Here is a 23,058-nt window from a genome sequence, read left to right as displayed (position 1 = left end):
TTTGAGGTAAAAAAAAAAATTAAGTTGTCTTCTCTCCCCCTCTCTCTCTCTCTCTCTCTCTCTCTCTCTCTCTCTCTCTCTCTCTGTCTTTACTTTCCTGTGCTGAGAAACTCAACCTGACTGTTACAAAGCACTGACACTGGAGACTTCTTCTGTCTGCTTCTGGCTTTTTTGAGCTTTACTGCTGTATTTTTTCCCACGTCTACATCCAAAAATTTCGACTTCCTCTAAAAAAGTTTATGACCAAGACTCTTTCAGCATTGTATAATATTTTACTTGGATGCAGTAGATTTGTACTTAAAAGCTGCATCTGGTTGAGAAGCACAGCAAGAGAAGATGGCAAGTGAGGCAGGAATAATCTCTCTCTCTCTCTCGCTCTCTCTCTCTCTCTGTCTATCTACCTATCTATCTCTTACATGCTGTCGAGATGCACATGCTTCTCCTGGGATGTCACTGATCCTGAGCTCTGGTTGCTATGATGGCTTAAGACTGCAGCTGCTTTGATAAATGAATGAATTTCATAAAGATGTATTTTAATAGTGGAAAAATAAAGCAGCATTATGCACAATTATACCTAAAGTATACCAGCATTCAATTTTCATCAATTTTCTCTGCTTGTAGTCGAATGCAGTCAGTCAGCCAAGACATGTTTCATGCCCAGTATTTAATTGTTTAGTTTTGCACAGCAGCTATGAGCGTAATGTTTCAAACAGCTTATAGAAGCTCATGCAAAATATTTGCTGTATTATTGCTGCATTATATTAGTCTCAGACCACATCCAGTTCATCCAGCTTCTCAAAGTAAATGCAGACCGTCTCGCCCGACATCAGTGTCTGACCTCGCTAATGCCCTTGCAGCTGAATAAGCAAATCCCCACAGCTACGCTTCAGCATCTAATATAAAGCCTTCCCAGAACAGCGGAAATCATTAGAATTAAATTAGAATATTATAATAGCAACATGGGTGCAGTGGACAGGTGGCAACAAAATTTTGGCCATTTTGTGTGTTCCTTAACAATGCCTCTTTTGCTGGTCCTAACAGTGACCACACCCTCTTCCATGGGACTGACAGTGACTACATCACCTTTACTGTGACTGACAGTGATCATGCTCCCTTCACTGGGACTGACAGTGACCACACCCTCATCTCTGGGCCTGACAGTGACCACATAACCTTCACTGGGACTGACTGTGACCATGCCCCTTTCACTACTAGTAACTGTGACTACGACCCCTTCACTGGTTCTAACTGTGACCACGCCCTCTTCCATGGGACTGACAGTGATCATGCCCCCTTCACAGGGACTGAAAGTGACCATGCCTTCTTCTCTGGGACTGACAGTAACTACACCACCTTCAGTGGTCCTAACAGTGACCACACCTTCTTCACTGGTCCTGACAGTAACCACATCCCCTTCATTGGCCATAACAATGACCACACCCTTGTCACTGGTTCTAACAATGACCACACTCTCTTCACTAGTCCTTACAGACACAATGACCACATCTTCTTTACTTTGACTGACAGACACAGTGGCCATGTCTGTAAACTTTTTATTTTTCTCCACAATAGAGCCGGTAGTGCTGGGGCAAAATAATTTTGTTGCCATGACAACAATTTGAGCAACAAGTTCTTTACATAACTGCCATTTAAAATAAGATGTGAACATCACACAGTATTGGAAATTGTTGCAAAATCTGTAAATAAGAAACAGTTTTCAGCCATATTTGTGCAATAAGGGATTTTTGTTGATGTGTCAAAGAAAACATGGGGGGAGCACTGCACTGCAGACTAAGAGAGAGAGAGAGAGAGAGAGAGAGAGAGAGAGAGAGAGAGAGAGAGAGAGGACAGAAAGACAGACAGAGAGGGTGTTTGAGATTCAGAGAGATCTTTATGTGGCATTTTGCTGCCATCATCTGGACGCTGTGATATTACACTACAATAATTTTCAGTGCTAGTGTTTAAAGAATTTTACACCTGTTCGGTGTAAGGATAGATGGATGGGTGGATGGATGGATGGGTGGATGGATGGATGGATGGATGGATGGATGGGTGGATGGATGGGTGGATGGATGGGTGGATGGATGGATGGATGGGTGGATGGATGGATGGGTGGATGGATGGATGGATGGATGGATGGGTGGATGGATGGATGGATGGGTGGATGGATGGATGGATGGATGGATAGATGGATGGATGGATAGATGGATGGAAGGATGGATGGAAGGATGGATGGATGGATGGCTCAATCACTCGATACACTACAATCATTTTCAGTGCTAGTGTTTAAAGAACTATACCCCTGTTAGGTGTAAGAATGGATGGATTAATGGAGGGATGCATGGATGGAGAGATGCATGGAGAGATGCATGGATGGATGGGTGGATGGAGACTCTGTGTTGGATGGATGGATGGGTGGATGGATGGATGGATGGATGGATGGATGAATGGATGAATGGATGGATGGATGGGTGGATGGATGGATGGATGGATGGATAGATGGATGGATGGATGGATGGCTCAATCACTCGATACACTACAATCATTTTCAGTGCTAGTGTTTAAAGAACTATACCCCTGTTAGGTGTAAGAATGGATGGATTAATGGAGGGATGCATGGATGGAGAGATGCATGGAGAGATGCATGGATGGATGGGTGGATGGAGACTCTGTGTTGGATGGATGGGTGGATGGATGGATGGATGGATGGATGGATGGGTGGATGAATGGATAGATAGGCTAAAACTCATAACAAAGACTCAATAAATGTGAAAATGAAGACAAGGAATATAAGAGATTTTTGAGTCACTGACTCATTTATTCCAGACTGAATCTTATTTGGAGATTAATGACTATCGAGTGAAACAAACTAGAGTGTGCCCAATCTGTAAAGATCTGCACCTGTAAAGATCAATAATGAGATTAGAAGAAGGACCAGAGGATAGAGTTAGTGACATTTGGGTAGCCGGTGGCGTCTTGGTGATAAACTGGAACTTTCTGGATAACAGAGCGTACCTGCTGAACCGAATCATTCACCTGAAGCCATCCTTATTGATTTTTCACTATCTGTAAGAAATTATGGATTCAGTGAAGCACAAGCAACCAATTACAACCTAATGAGTGCACATGTGGGAGCTCCTCACTGCATGAGGAGATATGAGGAGACACTTTACCTTTACGATGTTTATGACACTATAGTGGTGAGAGGTTAAAGGTGATAGTTTTGAACTTATTTATTTCTGTGAAACTCTGGTCTCTGGGCTTTGCCAAAGTGTCAGGATGATACATCAGTAAATAATAATGGATTTATATATTGCTATTGAAACAGGAGATGAGATGGACACCACATATAGATACGGAACAGTCAACAACATCAGCTGAAAATTTTCAGTGAATATATTTAGAACAAAAGATTAAAGATTTATACATGAATAAAGAAGAAAAATACAAGCTAGATTTCCCTTTCTTTGTTTTTTTTTTAAACGCATGTATGTATTTACTGTATGTATATATATTTCTTTTTCTGTACATTTTCAAATTTTGTTTTTCTCTCTATTTCTCTTCAGTTTCCTTTTTACAATTTTGCACTTTTTCTTTTTTCTTTGTTTTCTGTCCTTGTCTTTTTAGCATTTTTTTTAAATGATAAAATCACTTTATTTATATAAGTATATAACACATTTATTTTCACATGGTTATTTATTCATTCATTCATTCATTCATTCATTCATTTATTCATTCATTCATTCATTTACTTATTTTCTTGTGATCATAGATTATTCATGTCACAGGTTTTACTCCCATAAGCGCATGTGAAAATACATACAATCTCCTGTGAGGTTATTTTTTTATTTATTGATTTATTTTTTGGTATTACAATAAAAGAAAAAAGAAGAGGTACCGAATGCCAAATCCACCATTCTGTAAAAAGAAAAATAATTATTATTATATTCTAATAAAGTACTTGTTTCATCATGCTTCACAATCAGTTCACAGGTTTGACCGACAGGTGGCGCTCTGACGTCGTCTCTTGGACTTGTATTTTAAATGTCAAGAAAGATTAAAAGTTTTCTGTGAATGATGGAATTGGTGTGTTCTGGACTGATGGGGTTCACTTCCGACACCTGAATGATAAAAATGAATAAATCCAGTTCTGTATTTTGTTCATTTCTGCATCTTTTCATTTGAGTTTGTAGCTTATCCTAGATACGGTGTCTCATATCCTCATGGTAAGAAATCTGTTCTGATATCTGATGTATTCTGATGAATACTGAACTGATGGATTTAACAATATATGAACATTTTTGTATAGGATTAAAATATATTGGTTATATATATTGTTATTTGGTATAAAGATACTTTATTGTCATTGTACACAATAGAACAAATTTCTATTACACACACCAAAAAAATATTTGTGTAAAAATAAAATATGTTCTACAAATTAGATCAGAACACTCAAGTTAGCAACCTGGAAAGAATATTGAAATATTATGATTTGTCTTTTTTCTCATAATGAATGAAGAGTGAATTATTTGGTGCTATTATTTTTAATTACTTTTTAATTTAATTTAATTTAATTTAATTTAATTTAATTTAATTTAATTTAATTTAATTTAATTTAATTTAATTTAATTTAATTTAATTTAATTTAATTTTTTGCTTTTTGTTATTTTTTTCCCCATGGCCAAATCTCTCACTCCTTCAGTGTTCACTGCAAACTCTCTCTTTATTCTTATCGACTTATCTTTCTTATTTGTAAAACATATTATATTATGTACATTTCAGTGTACAGGACTATAGTATATATTCTGATATATTTTCTATAATAAAGCTACAGTATATTAATATAATTCTTGGTTTCAGTCAGGAACATTTTAAAGGATTTGTCAGAAACAGGGACAGGCTGTAATGTAAAGAAACAGAACCTAGTTTCTCAAAGTTCCTATCCTAGTTTCAGAGCCGATCTAACACACCTGTGCAGTGTAAAGGAGTGTGTTTAAGGTTGGGATGATGAAGTAGGTGTGTAAGAAATTAAACCACACTGTCAGAGATCAGGGCGGGGTTTCAAATCTGTAATTAATCAGCACTCAGGCACTCAGATCTGTTACAACAGGTAAACTCTGCAAGGTTAGTATTGTTCCCTAAAACTAACCAGTCTGATTAGTAACATAACTTTCTAAATAAACACATGATGGATTATTATCTGGATTCTGATTGGCCAGAAGGTTTAGATGACTTTTGTTTTAACAGCAGATCTGACACTAGTGCAACTCAAACCACAGGCAAATATTCACGCGATCGACTGTTTCTATAGCAACGACTCACAAAGGAAAGTCATCCGAACAGGAAAGGTCAAAGTACTGCACGATTAGTTCACACGTTTAACCAACAGGTGGCGCTTAGACTTTGTCTCTTCGAGGGATATTCATGATGTGCTTCACTTCCAGATGTTTTCAACTTCATTTATTATGCATTTTTATAAATATATTTCGGCACTGCAAGCTCAACATGTGATGATCTCCAGGTTAAAAGTGCTTTTGCAGGGTTTAATTCAGTTTAAAGTCATGTGTAAAATACTCTGCAATATATTTCAGGCCAGCCTTCACTCCCCACGTGCATCAATGAGCCTTGGCCGCCCATGACCCTGTCTCCGGGTCACCACTGTTCTTCCTTGGACCACTTTTGATAGATACTGACCACTGCAGACCGGGAACACCCCACAAGAGCTGCAGTTTTGGAGATGCTCTGATCCAGTGGTCTAGCCATCACAATTTGGCCCTTCATCAAACTCGCACAAATCCTTACACTTGTCCATTTTTCCTGCTTCTAACATCAACTTTGAGGACAAAATGTTGACTTGCTGCCTAATATATCCCACCCACTAACAGGTGCCATGATGAGGAGATACTCAGTCTTATTCACTTCACCTCTCAGTGGTCATAATGTTATGCCTGATCGGTGTACATACTGTATGTTTGTGCTAAATAAATATAAACTAAATATTTAAACCTAAATTAAAGTAATAAGCAACTAGTCAGTTAAATCGTTTACATGAATGAATGAATGAATAAATAAATAAATAAATAAATAAATAAATAAATAAATAAATAAATAAATAAATAAATAAATAAATAAATAAATGTTTATCCACCCACACATTTCTGTAAATTAGTTTGTCATATCATGAATGGATTCCTGGTTTTATTTTTAAATTCCTCTAATAGCTCTCTTCTTTTCTTATCACATGTATTATTAGATATAATATACATTTATTAAAATAAAATAATGGAATAGATTTGTTCAAAAGCTTAACAGCTGAATATATCTTGAACTGAAATATATTTATAAGTCATGTACGATTATTTAGCTTGTTCTTTTTAGATGCATTTATTTATTTCAAGCTTTCAATATTTTTATTTTGCTAGAAGATAGCTATCTATCTATCTATCTATCTATCTATCTATCTATCTATCTATCTATCTATCTATCTATCTATCTATCTATCTATCTATCTATCTATCCTATTTAGAAAAAAAGTATATAGAAGATGTCAAGCTTTGAAATTTGCCATAGTCTTATAATTAGTATTAGTTTAATGTAACCTTATAAGAGGAATATTATATACATTAGCCTATATTTAAGATATTATTAAGAACTTTATTTTAAGAATAATTCAGAATTCAGTGCATTTATACAGTACAAGTTTAGAGCTTTTACAATTTATGCTTGACCTTCTGTATTGTAATCTAAGACTTGATTTCCGTCAGTGAGAAAGGGAAGGGCTGTAATCTAAATAAACTGAGAACAGACCTCACTTTTATAACAAAAATGTTCCTATTCCAGTTTCAGACCCGATCTAACACACCTGTACAGTGTAAAAGGAGTGTGTTTAAGGTTCAGGTGATGTAGTAGGTGTGTAAGAATGGTATGAACCTAAACCACACTATCAGAGATCAGGGCTTGGTCCCAAATCTGCAGTTAATCAGCACTCAGGCACTCGGATCTGTTACAACATGTAACATTAGTCCTGCTCTCTTGTGTGATTAGCTTCTTCAGGTCGTAGCTGATACACAACCCCTGATGAACAAATGTCAATTTTTGCACAGGAAAAAGAAAGAAACCCAGAGGGACCATCACTGAACGAACCACTGAATCTCTAAAACTAATCAGCATGCCTGAAGTCTGATTAGTAACATAACTTTCTAAATAAACACATGATGGATTATTCGAGTACTGAGAAACATTTAAATGAAATGAAAATTCCTGAGCATTGTTTCATGCCATACTGGACATACCAGTGTCTCCTAAATGCCACTGTGTGGGAGAAAAGTTCACCTCAGTGCTGCTGAGTTCTGGATTCTGATTGGTCGGAAAGTTTAGATAACTTTTTTTTAACAGCGGATCTGACACTAGTGCAACTCAAACCACAGGCAAATATTCACGAGATCGACTGTTTCTATAGCAACGACTCACAAAGGAAAGTCATCCGAACAGGAAAGGTCAAAGTACTGCACGATTAGTTCACACGTTTAACCAACAGGTGGCGCTTAGACTTTGTCTCTTCGGGGGATGTTCATGATGTGCTTCACTTCCAGATGTTTTCAACTTCATTTATTATGCATTTCTATAAATATATTTCGGCACTGCAAGCTCAACATGTGATGATCTCCAGGTTAAAAGTGCTTTTGCAGGGTTTAATTCAGTTTAAAGTCATGTGTAAAATACTCTGCAATATATTTCAGGTACACTTTTATATCTTTTAAATGCTATTGTGATATACACCGGTCAGGCATAACATTATGACCACCTGCCTAATAACGTGGTGCCCCTTTTGCTGCCGAAACAGCCCAGAAATATATATATATATATATATATAGTTGTCAATATTTAAGATATAATTAAGAACATTTTTTAAGAATAATTCAGAATTCAGTGCATTTATACAGTACAAATTTAGAGCTTTTACAATTTATGCTTGACCTTCTGTATTGTAATCTAAGACTTTATTTCAGTCAGTGAGAAAGGGAAGGGCTGTAATCTAAATAAACTGAGAACAGACCTCACTTTTATAACAAAAATGTTCCTATTCCAGTTTCAGACCCGATCTAACACACCTGTACAGTGTAAAAGGAGTGTGTTTAAGGTTCAGGTGATGTAGTAGGTGTGTAAGAATGGTATGAACCTAAACCACACTATCAGAGATCAGGGCTTGGTCCCAAATCTGCAGTTAATCAGCACTCAGGCACTCGGATCTGTTACAACATGTAACATTAGTCCTGCTCTCTTGTGTGATTAGCTTCTTCAGGTCGTAGCTGATACACAACCCCTGATGAACAAATGTCAATTTTTGCACAGGAAAAAGAAAGAAACCCAGAGGGACCATCACTGAACGAACCACTGAATATTCACTTTTGGTTACTCAGAAGATTTTTATTGTTTTTTGATTGAATTGTACGATTTTGCAATCACTGAGTGGAACCTGAGTACAGCTCAGGTACAAAGTACATTACATATGTGTCTTCACTTGAAATAGTTAAAAGAGAAATCCTGTGCTTGTGATTTCAGAAATACATAAATACTAGGGCTGGGCAAGTTAACACGTTATTATCGCGTTAACTCATTAATTAATTAACGCTGACAATTATTTTAACGCGCATTAACGCAGTTTTTATTATTTTGTAAATAATTTTAAATGTCTGTTGCTCAGCGTCTCTGAATAGACACACAGACAAACCATGGAGAGAGAGAGAGAGCATTAACGCACGTTATGACTCATGACAATCATGCAATTAATCGCGATTAAAAATTTTAATCGTTGCCCAGCCCTAATAAATACATAAATAAATAAACAATACCCAATGCGATGCTTGAGGAATAGAATAAACTTTAGCATTTTAGTAACTTTTTTCCATGTTTTTACTACACGTTGGCTTTTTTCATACTATTTTATTACATTTTGAGCATTAAATCAAGTCATTTGTCAATTCTTGTAACGTTTGTACCCCTGCTGTCAGTGTAGTTAGAACAGATTGCACCATTCTGCAGCGGCACCTTAGGGAACAGTTCATCATTTTTGTTATTGTTAACAACAAATCCATCCATCCACCCATTCATGCTGTGCCAGAATTTGGGATGTTTCTTTAATGGCTATTGCACTTGTAAAGGAAGACAGTGTGAAACATCTTTAAAGCATTAAAAAATAAACACATTTTCCTTTTTTAACTGCACTAACGTGTACATTTGCGACATTTTAAACATTACGAATGTAAATAAAAACCTTAGAATTACTGTAAATAGAATTATTTTTCACTTGAAATTTTTTTAACCCTAGCATGTCATTTATTTTATTTATTCATTTTATACTCTATATTTAATGCTCATTTTTTATTCTGAGTTGAATATTTTCAGTGTGAGAAAATAGCATTATTTTTAACAGAACAATAGCAAAATATATCAATAAATATAAATTCCTATTCTATTAAAAACTGGGAGTGCAAAAACGCTTTTATCTCATACACTTTTAAGGAGATAATGAGCATGATGTTATTATGATCTTCTGGCTGACGTTAAACGGAGGGTGTCCCGACATGCTGAAGCGCTGTGTCAATTGGGACGATGACGCAAACCTGTTTAACGTGACGTTTGCGGCTTTATCACCATTAAGCTGCAGCTGTGCCTTTGGAAACAGATGGGAGAAAGGTATTTAGGATCATTTAGTATTTATTTGTGATTGAAAGGAGATTAGTGGAAACACAATACGGACATGAAGAATATCATAACGTACCGTGAGACCTAAACACACGGTTTCTGTTATGCAACAGCAGCCCACCCTTGTCCTTCTTCCACCAACACCACTACCTCTCCTTCAAGGCACCCGTGCGTGGGCACAAAACAAACATGAGCTCATCACTTTTGAAACCATGTGCCCCATCAATGCCGAGCCCTGGACTTCAGAAGAGTTGCATATCTTGTTACCATAGAAACCATGGGCATTCATAAGGAGTGGTTTGGAGTGACAGCAAAGAATCTCAGACTCACACACCCAAATATGTTCTCTCACACTCTCACACTCTCTCACACACACCACAGACACACTACTCCCAAAAAACTTGTTTTACGACTGTGACAATCATGACTTTATTTGTGGACGCATGATAGATAATACACTGGACATTTTTTGGACCTTGTGGTACAGGGATTCTTGAAAATATAGTAAGTATTGATGATATCATGCCTCATGGTATTTACTTGCATATTTTAGATATTTTAGAACCCTGGTTGCCTGGTTTCAACCAGCTTGCCTTGAAAGACAACATGGTTGAAAATGTTTCACATACATATTTCCCATCCAACCACCAGAGAAAGAGAGAGAGAGAGAGAGAGAGAGAGAGAATATATTTACTAAATTCACGCAACTTTGTTGCATGGAATGGAAGCAAACAGACATCATTGTATGGTACAGTCTCAGAGTTTAGGGTGCAATATGCAGTATATACTATGGTATACTATACTACACAGCACTACACCGTAGTATGATACGCTAAACACTATAGTATGATGTGCTGCAGTGTTGTATTCTACTGTACTATGCACTGCTACTATACTATACTATACTATACTATACTATACTATACTATACTATACTATACTATACTATACTATACTACATTTTTAAGCAATACAGGGCTATATTATGGTGTACTATATTGTCATATATTTCTATGTGCTGGCCTACTTTGCTATGCTAAGGTATTTTAAGGTATAGCATACCATGTACCCGTTCTATCTTATACTATAGTATACATTATATGTTTGTGCAATACACAGTATAGAAATTTTCATTTATGTTTATTTAAACCCAATGTTCTCCATTTTATATAATATATTCTTGATAAAAAACATTAATTACTATAATAATTTAATCTACAATACTGTTCATGCTACTGCAGTCTGAAAACTATGTTTTTGTTGTTGTTCTTTACCGATTATATTCTCACAAAGCCCGGTTAAAAGATTTCCATACTGCTATAAATATTCCCATTTCCCATGTTAGCATTCCTGGTAACCTGGCAACAATTGTGATGGAATTCTCTAAAGTCTAATCCTGGGTGGTGTTACAATGCAGTTTGGGCTGTTCCTTCAGAAGGTGTTGCAGCTTATTGAGGAACACCTATAATCATGAAGCATATTGTGTGACGCTTGCAGATGATATACAGGACCAGCAGCGCACTAGCAGGATCTTACGGTTGTGTTTTCATCAGAAGAGTTATAGACTAAAGCCACAAGGCAAATACACACAACCAAAACAAACTTCCTGCTGAAGAGTAAAAGTATCAGGTGAGTAACTTGGATATTCTATTTATTAGTGTTCTAACATAGAATCCAGAAACTAAAATACTGAACTATCGTGAAATTAAATTTTTCCATTTCTTCTTTTCAGTGGACTTTTTTTGTGAGAGACACTGATCTTTCCAGACGCAGGAATGTGTGCAGCAAAGTAAGTAAGCAACAACTGTTACATTTTGTATGAAATAATATTGTGATTTCCAGCAATTTTGCACAATGCACCAAAGCACAGTTTCGTTTCTCTGAACAAATGATCAAGCTCTTTATTCAAAAAAGACATGTTAAAACAGGGGAAATACGTATGTAGATACTGCATTACCTTCAGGCACTTAGCAACTAAACTGTTTAAAAGGCCATCTTACCTGCTTTTATTATTAGATAAGAAAAATTCAAAGAATGGACCGTGAAAAAAAACAGAATAGTATTAAAAGTATTGTAAATATATATATATATATATATATATATATATACACATACAGATATAATATTCCTTGGCTTGATTTCAAAAGTATTGCAATGGTTTTATTTTATTTTTTCAATATAATTGAGATAATCTGTGAAACCTAATTTACTAAATGTATTGAATAATAAAATTAATTAAATCCAAATAGAACTTTTCCACTCAGGTATATACTATTAAACTTTATTCAAACCAAAGTACTCTGGCTGAAGCTACTCTTATCTTCAGTGTAATATTGCTCTAATATCCTTTCCTTCTTTTCTAATCAGAGTCATGCCACTGGATCTGTCCATGCACACGCGCCTGAGTCGCCATGCTTCACTGGAAAATCTTCTGGGATTGTCCACGTTTAGATCCCATCGTACTGTCTCCAGACCTAGCACATACGATTCTCTGCGTCCCAAAAGTCCTAGATCCCCACAGACTCCCATCTCCCCTTTGAGCACCCTAAACTTTACGAGCCCTTGGGGGACGCTCAAAAAGAAAAAACGAGTGGTGTTTGCAGACGATAAAGGACTGCCTCTTACTGCGGTGAGGATCTTTGAATCAGATCCCCCGATCTCTGAAGTGGAGGAGATTTCTCCACCTTTCAAATTCCAGACAGAGTCATCTGTGCAAAACAAGAAGCTTCGTCTCCGCTTGGGGTTCACTCAGCCTTCTGCCGATTTCCCATCATTCCTTGAAAGCCTGACAAAATCTCTGGTGCGTCTGGAGAGCTGCACCTTGATCTATGGATCGCTACTCGGAAAGGTGAGGGTCTGCAACGTCAGTGCAGAGAAAGCTGTGCATATCCGCATCACGCACGACTCGTGGAGAAGCCAACAGGACATCCCGTGTACCCCTATCCAAGAGAAGAACGGAAGCTCCGAGACAGAAATGTTCATCTTTAACGTTCCTGTTCCTTTCTATCCCAATGCAGAGGATCGCCTGGAGTTCTACGTGACATACCGTCTAGGATCTGGCAACACGCTTTTGTTCGACACCAATGGTGGACAAAACTATCGAATTCTTGTGGAGGACATGGACTCAGAAGAAGTGGTGGAAAAAACGGTTGAGAAAAAACCCTTGAGGACCCTGAACATCCAAAGCCCTCTGACGCTGAGAAACGGTCCCGCTCCATACAAACCTACAAGCTATAACTCAAACATTTACTCCAAAAATATGCTGAAGACCTGGAGTAGGCAAGAGAACATTATCCCAAGAAGTTACTCACCTCCTGATGCTGAGAAATCCTTCTAGCATGAGTGATGGGTTTTGTGTATATTTGTCCATTCTTATTTTCATCAGCAGTAGCTTTTGCCTTAGGCAGACATCAAGAATGAGCAAAAAAAATCAGACAGACAGACGCTTATGTTCGTGCCAATTCTCTGCACTTCATCATGCTTGTATTAGTCAGCGACAAGTCAGTGGTGAGACAGCGAGATAGATGTCTCTCTCTCTCTGGAACACTGTACACCTGTAAAACCAGATGAGAATTTTCTGATAAGCGCTTTATCACGGTCAGCCAATTTCAAGCTGTGAGGGTCTTTCACTTCCTGTGAGGTAGCTGCACTCTAGCTCCGGTGGTGAAATGCCTTGTAATATAACTGTATATAAATGTGTAACATATAATAATATGACTCTGTTTAAATATATCTGTTTTCTATGAATGTTTGTTTATGGAAATAAATATTAAAGGCGCAAATAAATATGTATTCAAATGTATACAAGCATGACTGTTTATTTGGTGCTAGCATTCGTCCACAAAAATGAAATATGACTAGATCATTTGTCTTTATGGCTGGTTTAAAATGATGGAGATGCAAAAAGGAGACAGAAGACCATGGGTTATCTTCTGCACTGGGAATAAAATTCAACTTTACTCAGTTTTCCATCTCCAAATTTCCTCCTTTAGCTTCCCACTGGAAATATGAGGCTGATATCTTTAAATTATTTTCTAAACACACACACACAATTTACTTTGCTCATTTAATCTACACTGGAAATATCTTTTAAACTCACTACACTGTCTTTGGCAAGTCCCCCTTAAAGCATAATTTAATGTTTTTTGTGTTAAATAATAAAATATATCAACACTGCCGAAATTTTTTTACACTGTTATCATTCCTGTTATCCTGTCAAAATTTCAACATGAAAAAAATGCGCTTACTTTCCAGTGACGACATTTTCCAAGATCTTCTCCAGGGTGGATCTGTAGCTCATTGATCATCTATAGCTCATTTATCATGTCTCATGTTGTGTCATTTTTTATGACAACATAACAAGACATATTGTGCCACCGGGCTTCTGCGAAAGTGTTTTGAAAGGACATGTAAGGTAAAAGACACAAGTTAAATTCAGGTGAAAAATAAATTCTTTGATGAGTAGCAATGGTCTTGCATGAGAAGCTTACACAATCTTTTTGTTGGTGTGTTTTTGGCTTATTTGCTTTGCTTGGAAATACAAATGAAAATAGATGTTCATCTATCACAGTGAAATTTACTAATATTGGAATTTCTCATAGGTGAAAAGACGCCAATTTAGACAATTTATGAAATGAGATCATTTATATACTAATAAAAAATACAAATATAATTCATTGATTTTACCCACTGTACCAAAGAGCAGGACAGAATTTAGTTTCCCTGCTGTGACATTCCTGATTCAATTCATCTGGAGAGCTTCATGCTTTTACACATAGCTCTGAACTCTAGATCATCCATTGTCTATACCCACTTTATTCCTAATTAGGGTCACGGGGATCTGCTGGAGCCTATCCCAGCACACAGTGGGCAAAAGGCAGGGGTACACCCTGGACCAGTCAGCAGTCCATCACAGGGCCACACATATTTAGAATCACCAATCAACCTAATCCTAATGTACATGTTTTTGGGCTGTGGGAGGAAACCGGAGTACAAGCAAGCAAGCACTGGGATAACATGCAAACTCCACACAGAAAGGCCCCTGCCTGTTCGAACCCGGGATTCGAACCCAGGACCTTCTTGCTGTGAGGCAACTCTAGATCACTGATGTTAAATTTACATTCACATTTCTGGCCTTTGGCACACAGCTTTATCCAGAGCAACAAACAAAAGTGCTTTAAATTCTCAATCACTGAATACATTAACAGTGGTTCAATAGGTCACAGACTTGAATACCATCAGAATACCATCAGCCTAAAAACTGTGTTGAAAGAATCATCTAGGAGAAGTTTATTCCACCACCTCGGTGCCAGAACAGAGAAGAGTCTTAATGTATACTTATATCTTACCCTGTGAGATGGTGGAGTCAGTCGAGCAGAGGCGGTAGCGGAGGGAGCGATCTACTAGCGATCTACTGGAATAATAATTTTTGATTACTATCAAAAAATTGTTTTAAAGGATGTTAAACTGCTGTAATTGATATAAAGTTGAGCTCAAAAGATCACTAGTTTTGGTTTATAAGATATAAAGTTTATACAGCAAAATGAACTGAAAATATATTTAAAAAGAAAATATATTTTTGACAACAGCCTCTGGTATTCCAGGCCTGATTTAAAGATAGTAGTTTGTAATGTTTTTAACAGATATTAAACTATTGTTTTCTATCGATGACTGTGTGAAACCTTAAAACCTCTTTGTCTTGTTCATCTTGTTGGAAAGGGCGTGCAAACGTTTGCACTCTACGGTACTGAATCTGAATTGTTAAAACAAAGAATGTTTTAATTTAACTAAAAAAATATCATAGCCAGTTTTCCTTCTTTGTGAGATCGCTTTAACGTCTTTATTCTTTTTTACTAGACATTTAAATTTTCGTCATCATTCATGTCGGATGAATTTTCCCTCCAACAGATATCCAGAGGGAGGGACGGAGGGAGGGACGGAGGGAGGGAGGAGAAACAGACAGACAGTTAGGCATGTCTGTCTTGCCTTTATGAGTCAGTGGTGAGACAGTGAGACAGATGTCTCTCTCGAGCACTGTGCACCTGTATACCAGATGAGTTTCTCTGATGATAATGAAGATCAGTGGTTTATCAAGGTTCAGCTGTGACTCATAACTCATGTGATACAACCGTTGAAAGTTTTTCTATGTAGATCAATTCATGACAAAATAATATTAGAAGCTCGATTAAACCTGTATTTTGATACAAACACAATATTGGTGCTAGCATTCATCCAGAGACAGCTAGAAATATGGCAATAGCATTAAATTAGCATAAAAAAACAAGCTAAAGAATCTATTGAATTTTCCCATCTATCTATGAGGCTAATGGAAGTTTTAATTATCATCCAAAATATAACTCCAAACATTTATGCTAGGCTATACTTTACTGTACTTATGCTAGCTTAAATATACTATACTATACTATACTATACTACACTATACTATACTATACTACACTCCATCTGAAGATACAAAAAAAAAGGTTAAAATTTCTAATCTGTCACTCTGTGTTGGCTCAAGCTTTTAAGAATCAGGGTTCAAGTCCCAGTACTGCCATTGCTTAACCCTCACTACTCCACTACTCCTATCTATCCACTACTCCACCACTCCTATAAGTTTCAAAACCAGAACCTTTTAGCTAAGTAGCTAAGAAAACTTTTAAAAAGAAAGTTATTTAAGAAAGGTATTTATCTCTATTTTTACTGAATAGTGTGTAATATACATTATATTTTAGTGAAACATACTGAAATTTATATAGAGAGAAATTTCACTTATGGATAAAAACACTAAAAAAATTGTATCTATTTTATGCTTCTATACATCCTTTATATATAAAACATATTATAAAAAAAATCTAAAATAAATAAATAAATACATGTATTATTTACTTTGATCATCTAACCTACACTATTATTTTTTTTATTTTATTTTATTTTAAACTGACCACATTGTCACCAAGCACAGTTAAAGCATATTTAAATTTTATTCATTCATACATCTTAAGGCATAAAATATTGTAATGTATACTGCTGATTTTTTTTTTCTCCCACATTCCAGCATAAAGGTGGAGTCAATGCAGTTAGGGCCGTTCTCCCACTACGTAGGCGTTGGAGCTCTCTTATAACCTTGTGGCATGGTGAGTGGCAGTTTCAGATGATACAAAGCCGTGTGCTGGAGGGATCATGTGCTGACGTTTTTATAGGACTTACAGCGTTAAGAAACCATCGAATTCAGAAGACTTTGTTGTGACTGAATCTAAATTACCCAGTCAAGAGCAAAGGCTTTGGGTGAGTTGTTTACACTTGTTCATGATTATCTAATGAGCTTTGATTAATGTTTTCTTTACTTTTTAATATTTCTGCACCACAGTGAAATTTACTTGTTTGATTTTCTTTTCAGTGTACTTTTCGTTGAGAAGACATCGATCTTGCAGACGGAGTAATGAACACTGCCAAGTAAGTCCTCTATAAGTATTCTTAGTATTTTTTATGAACTATTATCCTATTATATTTTTGTTCATTCTGCATGCTGCACAGCCCTGATTTAACTCATCAGGAGATCTTTTACTTCCTATCAGGGAAACGCTATCTGTGTAGCGGTAAACCTTAGGTGCTTGGCAACTAGGACAATTTACCTGCTATAATTAAGATAAAATTTGTATTAGTTCTGGTTAAAGAGCAAAAATGGTATGAATAATTTCAACAATAGCCTTTTATGAGGGTTTCAAAGAATTAAGTTTTTTTTAAACTTTATCTGTAATTAATTTGAACTTTATTTTAACCAAAAAAAATTGTAGCCGCTCCTCCCTTTAAGCTGAGATTTCTCTAATATCATTTTCTTCTTTTCTAATCAGAGTCATGCCAGTGGACCTTGCCATGCACATGGGCCTGAATCGCCATCCTCCAGTAGGACAACTTTTGGGCTTGTCCACGCTTAGAGCCCATCATGCTGTTTCTAGACCTAGCATGTGCGATTCTCAGCAACCCAGACCTCCTAGATCCCCCCAGATTCCTATCTCTCCTTTAAACTCTACAAGCCCTTGCGGGATTCTCAAGAAGAAAAAACGAGTAGTATTCGCAGATGCTAAAGGACTGTCCCTAACTGCGGTACGCATCTTCAAGTCAGATCCTCCGATCTCCGATATGGAGGAGCTGTCTCCACCGGTCAAAGTGCAGACGGAGTTATCTGCCCAAGGAAAGCAGCTGCGTCTCCGTTTGGGGTTCACTCAGCCTGCTGATTTACCATCATACTTTGAAGGTCTGACAAAATCTCTGGTGCATCTGGAGAGCTGCACCTTGATCTATGGATCGCTACTCGGAAAGGTGAGGGTCTGCAACATCAGTCAAGAGAAAGCCGTGCATATTCGCATCACGTACGACTCGTGGAGAAGCCACCAGGACATCCCATGTACGCCTATCAAAGAGAAGAAAGGAAACTCTGAGACAGAACTGTTTGTCTTTAACGTCCCTATTCCTTTCTGTCCCAGTGTTCAGGATCGTTTAGAGTTCTGTGTGTCCTTCCGTCCAGGATCTGGCAACATTAATCTGTGGGACAGCAATGGTGGACAAAACTATCGAATTCTTGTAGAGGACATTGACTCAGAAGAAGCCTGCATGGTTGAGAAAAAACCCTTGAGGCCCCAGAACTTTCAGAATCCCAAATCACTGCCTTTGAGAAATGGTCCAGTTTCGTATAAGTCAGCAAATTTTGGCTCACACATTTCCTCTGAGAATATGAGCAAACTCTTATTTAGGGAAAGACAAATTTATCAGGAGAGATAGAAAGAGAAATACAGGATGTATGTTCTGGGAGCAATTGAGCAGAAAACTGTGTCTAACATCCAGTGCAAACTGGTTTTAGATAACATAGAGGGTGACATGAAATAACCGATCAGTATTGGTACCTTCTAATCATCTGTGTTTGATGAATTTTGCTTGAATAGGCATCAAGAGGGATAAAAGACAGACAGACAGACAGACAGACAGACATGTCTCCAGTGTACTTGTATGAGTCAGTGACCAGTCAGGGATGATATAGTGAGATAGATAAATTTGTCTTGAGAACTGTGCAACTGTATATCAGATGAGTATCGGATATGCTAACAAGCATTAGCACTTTAACAAGATCAGCCTGTTTCAAGCTGTGAAGGCCTTTCACTTCCTGTGATGTAGTTGCACTGAGACAGATCATTAACCTAGCGGCAGCGATGAAATGGCTCATGTAACATATATGTAGCATAAAGAACGTTTGAATGTTTCAATGTTGTATCTGTATCTTCATTGCATTTTCTGTTTAAATAAATATATTCTGATACAAACATGACTGGATGAAGTCGTCCTTGTTTTGGTTTTTGCATTGCTTTACAGACGAGAAGAAAAATTCCACAGTGGTCTGTAAAACTGGCCTTTAATGCTAATAGAAAAGCCGGAAGATGCAAAAGTAACCAGCTGGAGAATGAATACAAAATCAGCAACTTCATTTTCCACCTAGTTCGAATTTCCTTCTTTATCTTCCTACTGAAGCTTTAAGACTAAAGTAGTAATCATGTAATGGAAGTCTTTCACATAAAATAGATGAATACAAAACAGTGCCCCCCTTACAAAAAAATGGAAAGGTTCTGAATTTTTTCCTCTTTCGGACGATCAGAAAGAGTCTCGCGGTTTTACGACACGACATATCTTACACATTTATTGCCCCTAACCCTACATAGATGGGATTAATTTCACAGAGTAATGTTTGTAATAAGCTTTTTAACCCTCTCCTGTGCAGCCACCAAGAAGCCAAGAATGTTTTAACTCACAAAGTTCTTCTGAGAATACAAAAGCCATGAGTAGGCTTGTTTAGTTTAGTAGGCTAGACATTAGTCCAAAATGTAATTCTAGCAATGCTCATCCGTTTTAATTTTCTACAACCATATTTAATGAATTTTGCTTAAATAGGTATTGAGAGGGAGAAAAGAGAGACTAACAGCCGTGTTTGTGCCAGTTCGATAAGTCTGTATGAGTCAGGATGTGAGTCAGTGGTGAGAAAGCGACACAGACTCTACATCTGTATATAAGATAAGCCAACTGTTATAACAAACATCAGCACACGCTCATTACGGTTGTTTTACTCATGAGGTAATGAGGTAATGAGACTTAGCATTCATACAGAAGTAGTAATATAACTGTGTAAATGTTTTGGATGTAAATGCATTGATGTAAAATGTAAAAGGCCCAGAGACAGAAGTATTTGTTTTCAACATCCCTGTTCCTTTCTGTCCCAGTGTTTGTTTAGAGTTCTGTGTTTCCTTCCGTGCAGGATCTGGCAACATTGTTCTGTGGGACAGCAATGGTGGACAAAACTATCAAATCCTTGTGGAGGATGTGGAAGTGTGCATGGTTGAGACAAAACCCTTGATGCCCCAGAAGTCTCAAAGATGCCAATCACTGCACCTGAAAATTCCCTTCTGAGACTATTAGCAAGAGTATACCTTTTTTGGTAGACTCATCCATTTCAATTTTCTATAACCCTGTTTGATGAATTTTGCTTAAATAGGCATTGAGAGGGAGAAAAGAGAGACCAACAGCGATGTTTGTGCAAGTTTGGTAAGTCTGTATGAGTCAGGATGTGAGTCAGTGTTGAGAAAATGACACAGACTCTACATCTGTAAATAAGAAAAGCCAAGCGATATAACGAACATCAGCACTCGCTCATTACGGTTGTTTCACTCGAGGTAGTGAGGTAGAGCATTCATGCAGCTGCAGTAATAAATGGAGAAGACTCGGAGACAGTACTGTTTGACTTTAACATCCCTGTTCCCTTCTGTCCCAGTGTTCAGGATCGTTTAGAGTCCTTCCATCCAGGATCCGTCAACATTATACTGTGGGACAGCAATGGTGGACAAAACTATCGAATCCTTGTAGAGGAAGCGTACATGATTGAGAAAAAAAAACGTTGAGGCTGCAGACCTTTTTTTTAAAATCCCTAGTCATTGCTCCTGAGAAATGGTCCAGCTTTGTTTCAGTATTTTTAATTCATTTGAAGAAACATTACAGACTTTATTATTTATTACTGACCACCGGATTGTTTGCAAGACAGCAAAGAAAGACAGTTAATGAATATTTAATTGCAACACATGCATTTCTGCACGTTGGTTTGTCTATAAACCTGAATGTTTTGATCAAATGATCAGTGATGATCATACACTATCAATGATGATCATACACTATCAATGATGATCATACACTATTTCTTTATCTGGCAGCATACACTATAACATTAGATCATTAAAGGATTTACAAGATGCATCTCTTCTGTGTAACTTATTTACTTCTAGAGAATGATAAGATACCCGATAATGTGGTGTATGTGAACGTTAATTACTGCAAGCTGACTTTATAATGACCCTTTTAATCTGTCTTTAGGATCTAATGTTGGTTTTATTTTATTTTCTAGATGGCATGAAAAGACGATAGCATGACGGACGACAAAGGCAGGGTCTGTTTTCCAAATATGTCTTAACAGGAGGAAGAAAAAAACAGCCAGATTGCAGATATTTGATGTGTTTTGTAAGAATATAGAAAAGGTTTATTATTTTGTCACCTCAGTGTCAATGGAAATGCATTAGTGTTATTACACTGGAGGTATTGCACGAAACAAGAAACACAATCACATCTGTGATACAGTTATAGTGTTTGTGATGCTTTTGTTAAGTCTGAATGCAGATGTGCAAGGGCTGAGTTTCCTGCTCACTTCCTGACTCTAGAGCCAGACCACCAAGCATCTAATCACGATAGCAAACACAGTTGATGTGAATAGTATCCAAAATGATCACTTCTATAATAATAATCAGCTTTAACGAAGTGAATAAAGTGTTGCTTAGGTTTACAGTCAGACAGTCGTCTTTCAGGAAATAAGATCAAATCAGTTATGGTTATCTGTTTGTTTGATTTAGGAAAAACCCATGAACGATTCCCATTCGAGTCTGCATTCTGGCAAGGTTTCTTTTGTTTCCAGTCAGAGGGGATATTTTTCCCCCCTCATCACTGTTTTCATTAAAGATCTAAATCTACATTTCTGTAAAGATTCTTTACATTGTTCAGTGACATTGTTTATTCAAGTAAAGCTGATTTACATTACATACAAGACCTCTCAAACAAGTCAGACATCTGAGATCATTTCCTGAAATCTTTAGAAGCAGTTCATTCACATGCCATGTCACTTTACTTTCAACTCTTTCTGACTAGTGTGTACATGTTCCCATGCTGAAACATAAACCTGTATATGGATGTAGTTTTGAAATAGTGACGAGGGAGGTGTTGCTACCTGTCTGATGGCTGTTTATATAAGTCATAGTGGTTTACCAGGCTGTTATTTAACAATTGGTTTTCTCGTCCTACTTTAGGGTACAAATATTTTGCCAGGTATAAGCTTTTGGCTGAGCATCTGAGATTGTATCTTAAATTTCTTGCTATTATTCGGTGGTTAAAGCAGTCAGCAGCTCTCAAGTTTGGGTTAATGGAGTTCCAGGGTTCTTTCTCTCTCATGCTTTCTCTCTCTCTTTCTCTCTCTCGCTCTCTCTCTTTTTGATTGGTCACTTTAAGTGGGTTAAAAACCAGTGGTGGTCACTAACAAAGCAATAAATGCAGTGAGTGCAAATGATTCAGTAGAGCATTAAAACTGCAGTGCCAGGGCCTGAAATACTGTAGCCTAAAATGGAAGAAACCCTGACCCCATCCTGCCGCCTGCACACCCATGACCTGTGGGCTTACCTGCAGGATTTATTTCAAGTTGAAGAACAGAAGAAAACATCTTTCATATTCAGATACCTGCTCAGACATGCACACACACTAACAAAAAACAAGCAAATGTGTCATCTCAACATCTGCATGGTGTTTAATCAGTAATAAAATAAAAATAAATATTTTCTTGCTTAAGTACATTTTGGTACCTTTATACTTTAACTTAAGTAGAAATTAAAAATGGAGGACTTAAGTACAAGAGATGTTAAAAACATACAGGAATTCAGATCCAAATCTTTCTGGAACAGATTTGTGAATGTTGAGCTCAGTTCCAACCCAAGTCCCGCCTCTGATTTCCACGGTCCTATAAAGAGTAACTCTCTGGTTCCCAGCCCTTATCTTGGTCACCATGAACCAATAGAAGTACAGAACTAAACCAGCTCTCTTAGAAACAAAGCTTTCTCGAATGTGCCCTTACTTGGAAAGGTTCCTTAGCTTATGACTTATGAATCAGGATCAGCGCTGCTAGGATTCATAGAACATTTACATTACACTATAACGAGAAAAGTTTTGGGACACCACTCCAAATCATTAAATTCATGTGTTGTTTTTCAGAGCCCTGACCTC

At 37.1% G+C, this 23,058-nt stretch overlaps 2 protein-coding genes across 2 annotated transcripts; both read left to right on the top strand.

Moving 5' to 3' along the window:
- The first annotated feature begins 11,146 nt into the window (after positions 1-11,146).
- On the top strand, positions 11,147-13,841 carry LOC131366496 (protein phosphatase 1 regulatory subunit 3C-B-like). The gene is made up of 3 exons (XM_058410980.1): positions 11,147-11,337; positions 11,441-11,497; positions 12,076-13,841. The coding sequence occupies exons 2-3, from the start codon at positions 11,484-11,486 to the stop codon at positions 13,043-13,045; spliced, it is 984 nt and encodes a 327-aa protein (XP_058266963.1). The 5' UTR covers positions 11,147-11,337; positions 11,441-11,483; the 3' UTR covers positions 13,046-13,841.
- Positions 13,842-16,841: 3,000 nt separating this feature from the next.
- Positions 16,842-18,527, top strand: LOC131366509 (protein phosphatase 1 regulatory subunit 3C-B-like). The gene is made up of 3 exons (XM_058411005.1): positions 16,842-16,995; positions 17,108-17,163; positions 17,562-18,527. The coding sequence occupies exons 2-3, from the start codon at positions 17,150-17,152 to the stop codon at positions 18,487-18,489; spliced, it is 942 nt and encodes a 313-aa protein (XP_058266988.1). The 5' UTR covers positions 16,842-16,995; positions 17,108-17,149; the 3' UTR covers positions 18,490-18,527.
- The last annotated feature ends 4,531 nt before the right edge of the window (positions 18,528-23,058 follow it).

Source organism: Hemibagrus wyckioides, linkage group LG16, assembly GCF_019097595.1.
Source record: "Hemibagrus wyckioides isolate EC202008001 linkage group LG16, SWU_Hwy_1.0, whole genome shotgun sequence".
Classification (NCBI taxonomy): domain Eukaryota; kingdom Metazoa; phylum Chordata; class Actinopteri; order Siluriformes; family Bagridae; genus Hemibagrus; species Hemibagrus wyckioides.
The sequence above is the reverse complement of the archived record's forward strand: the minus strand, read 5'-3'. Positions and strand labels throughout refer to the sequence as shown.